Source organism: Perognathus longimembris, chromosome 2, assembly GCF_023159225.1.
Source record: "Perognathus longimembris pacificus isolate PPM17 chromosome 2, ASM2315922v1, whole genome shotgun sequence".
Classification (NCBI taxonomy): domain Eukaryota; kingdom Metazoa; phylum Chordata; class Mammalia; order Rodentia; family Heteromyidae; genus Perognathus; species Perognathus longimembris.
Window position 1 is genome coordinate 31,217,776 of NC_063162.1, and position 2,020 is coordinate 31,219,795.

At 48.9% G+C, this 2,020-nt stretch overlaps 1 protein-coding gene across 1 annotated transcript; it reads left to right on the forward strand.

Moving 5' to 3' along the window:
- The first annotated feature begins 381 nt into the window (after positions 1–381).
- On the forward strand, positions 382–1,717 carry Ch25h (cholesterol 25-hydroxylase). Its single transcript, XM_048335361.1, has one exon. The coding sequence runs from the start codon at positions 387–389 to the stop codon at positions 1,281–1,283; it is 897 nt and encodes a 298-aa protein (XP_048191318.1). The 5' UTR covers positions 382–386; the 3' UTR covers positions 1,284–1,717.
- Positions 1,718–2,020: the final 303 nt, after the last annotated feature.

The window sequence follows — 2,020 nt, forward strand, 5'->3', positions numbered from 1 at the left end:
TCAGCAAGAGAAAGTCCCAGGTCAGCTCAGATTTGAGACCCAGATTAAAGTCTTAAACAAATAAGAAAACCTCAGAAAGTCTTTGCAGTAAATCTGGGTACAATATAACGTGTGTAACTTATACTTCAATTGGAAATAGTGCAAACATAACTCTGCATGCTTTTGAAAAGTTACTAGGTAGCACTTGCAAGAAAGAAAACATGAAAGCAGCGCTGAAATCGGAGGCATGACTCATTTGGTTGTTATGTATCCCTTTCCCCCCCGCCCCCCCCAAAGCCAGGAAAGGGAGGGAGCTCAATAAAAGACTCCTGGGGGCGGAGCCAGTCCTAAGAAAAGTCAGCGGGAAGCAAGCAGCAGAGGCAGTAGCTGCCGGTCACTGTCTTGCCATGAGTTGCTACAATGGCTCTGAGCTCCTGGTCCCTGGCAGCTCTGGCCAGCTGATCCTGCAGCCCCTCTGGGACGGCTTGAAAACCTGGGAGGCGTTCACTGGATCTCCCTTTTTCCCGGTGCTGTTTTCGATCGCCACCTACTTGGGCTTCTGCCTGCCCTTCGTGGTTCTGGATGTCCTGTGTCCCTGGGTGCCTGCACTGAGACGCTACAAAATCCACCCGGACTTTTCTCCATCTGCGCTGCAGCTGCTCCCCTGCCTGGGACAGACGCTCTACCAGCACGCAGTGTTCGTGTTCCCTGCCACCCTGCTGCACTGGGCGAAGAGCCCTGTGCTGCTGCCACCCGAAGCCCCGGAGCTGCTCCAGATGCTGCGCCACATCGTCTTCTGCCTGCTGCTCTTCGACACCGAGTTCTTCGTGTGGCACATGTTGCACCACAAAGTGCCCTGGCTGTACCGCACCTTCCACAAAGTGCACCACCAGAACGCATCCTCCTTCGCGCTGGCCACGCAGTACATGAGCGTCTGGGAGCTGTTTTCCTTGGGTTTCTTTGACATGCTGAACATCACGCTGCTGGACTGCCACCCGCTCACCGTCCTCATCTTCCACGTGGTCAACATCTGGCTGTCGGTGGAGGACCACTCGGGCTATGACTTCCCCTGGTCCACTCATCGACTGGTGCCTTTCGGGTGGTACGGGGGCGTGGCGCACCACGATCTCCATCACTCTCACTTTAACTGCAACTTCGCCCCTTACTTCACACACTGGGACAAAATTCTGGGTACTCTGAGGCGTGCCCCTCTCCCTGCCTGGCTGAGTGGCTGTGGTGATGCTGCCCCCTCAGACTCCGGACCACTGTGCATTTCACACCCGAGTGAAGAGAAACACACTTGAGCTAGGTGTTTGTTTTAAAGCAAGTAATTTATTAACTGATGACGATGTTCTAGATGAAATTGGATGTATTTTTGCAATCTGACAAAGTAATTTATAGAATGTGTATTAATATGATTGTATCTTTGGTGTCAAAATCTAGCTCACCTCAAAGCCTTGACTCTTGGACATAAATTAGACATTTATCGCTGGACTATGTAAATCATCTGAGAAAGGGCTTGTTTGTAGCACAAGGGTTTTCTATGTCTGAACATGCCCAAGAATGGGGACACATGGACATCTTTTGTGAGGATCTAACTTCTAACTCTAAAAATCCAGATATGTTCCTGCTGGACAGTGACCAAGATTATTGTATTTTTTCTATTTTTTTAATAGAGGTGCATATTTGTATTGTAAGAAATATCCTTTGTGCTTTTAAAATGAGAAAAAATGAAAGAAATCATGCATTAAGTAAGTACTGGCTTCTGTTTCACTGCCATATTAGTATGTGAAAACTAAAAACAGCTGCATGGCTCACACCTGTAATCCTAGGTACTTAGTAGGGTGATATGTGAGGATTGCTGTTCAAAACTAGCAGGGGCAGGAAACTCTCTTTTCTCCAATTAACCACCAGCAAACCAGAAGTGGTGCTGTGGCTCAAGTTGGTAGCGTGCTAGACTTGAGTATAAGAGTTCAGGGACAGCTCCCAGACAGGCGCTGAGTTCAAGCCCTGTCTCTCTCTCTCTCTCTCTCTCTCTCTC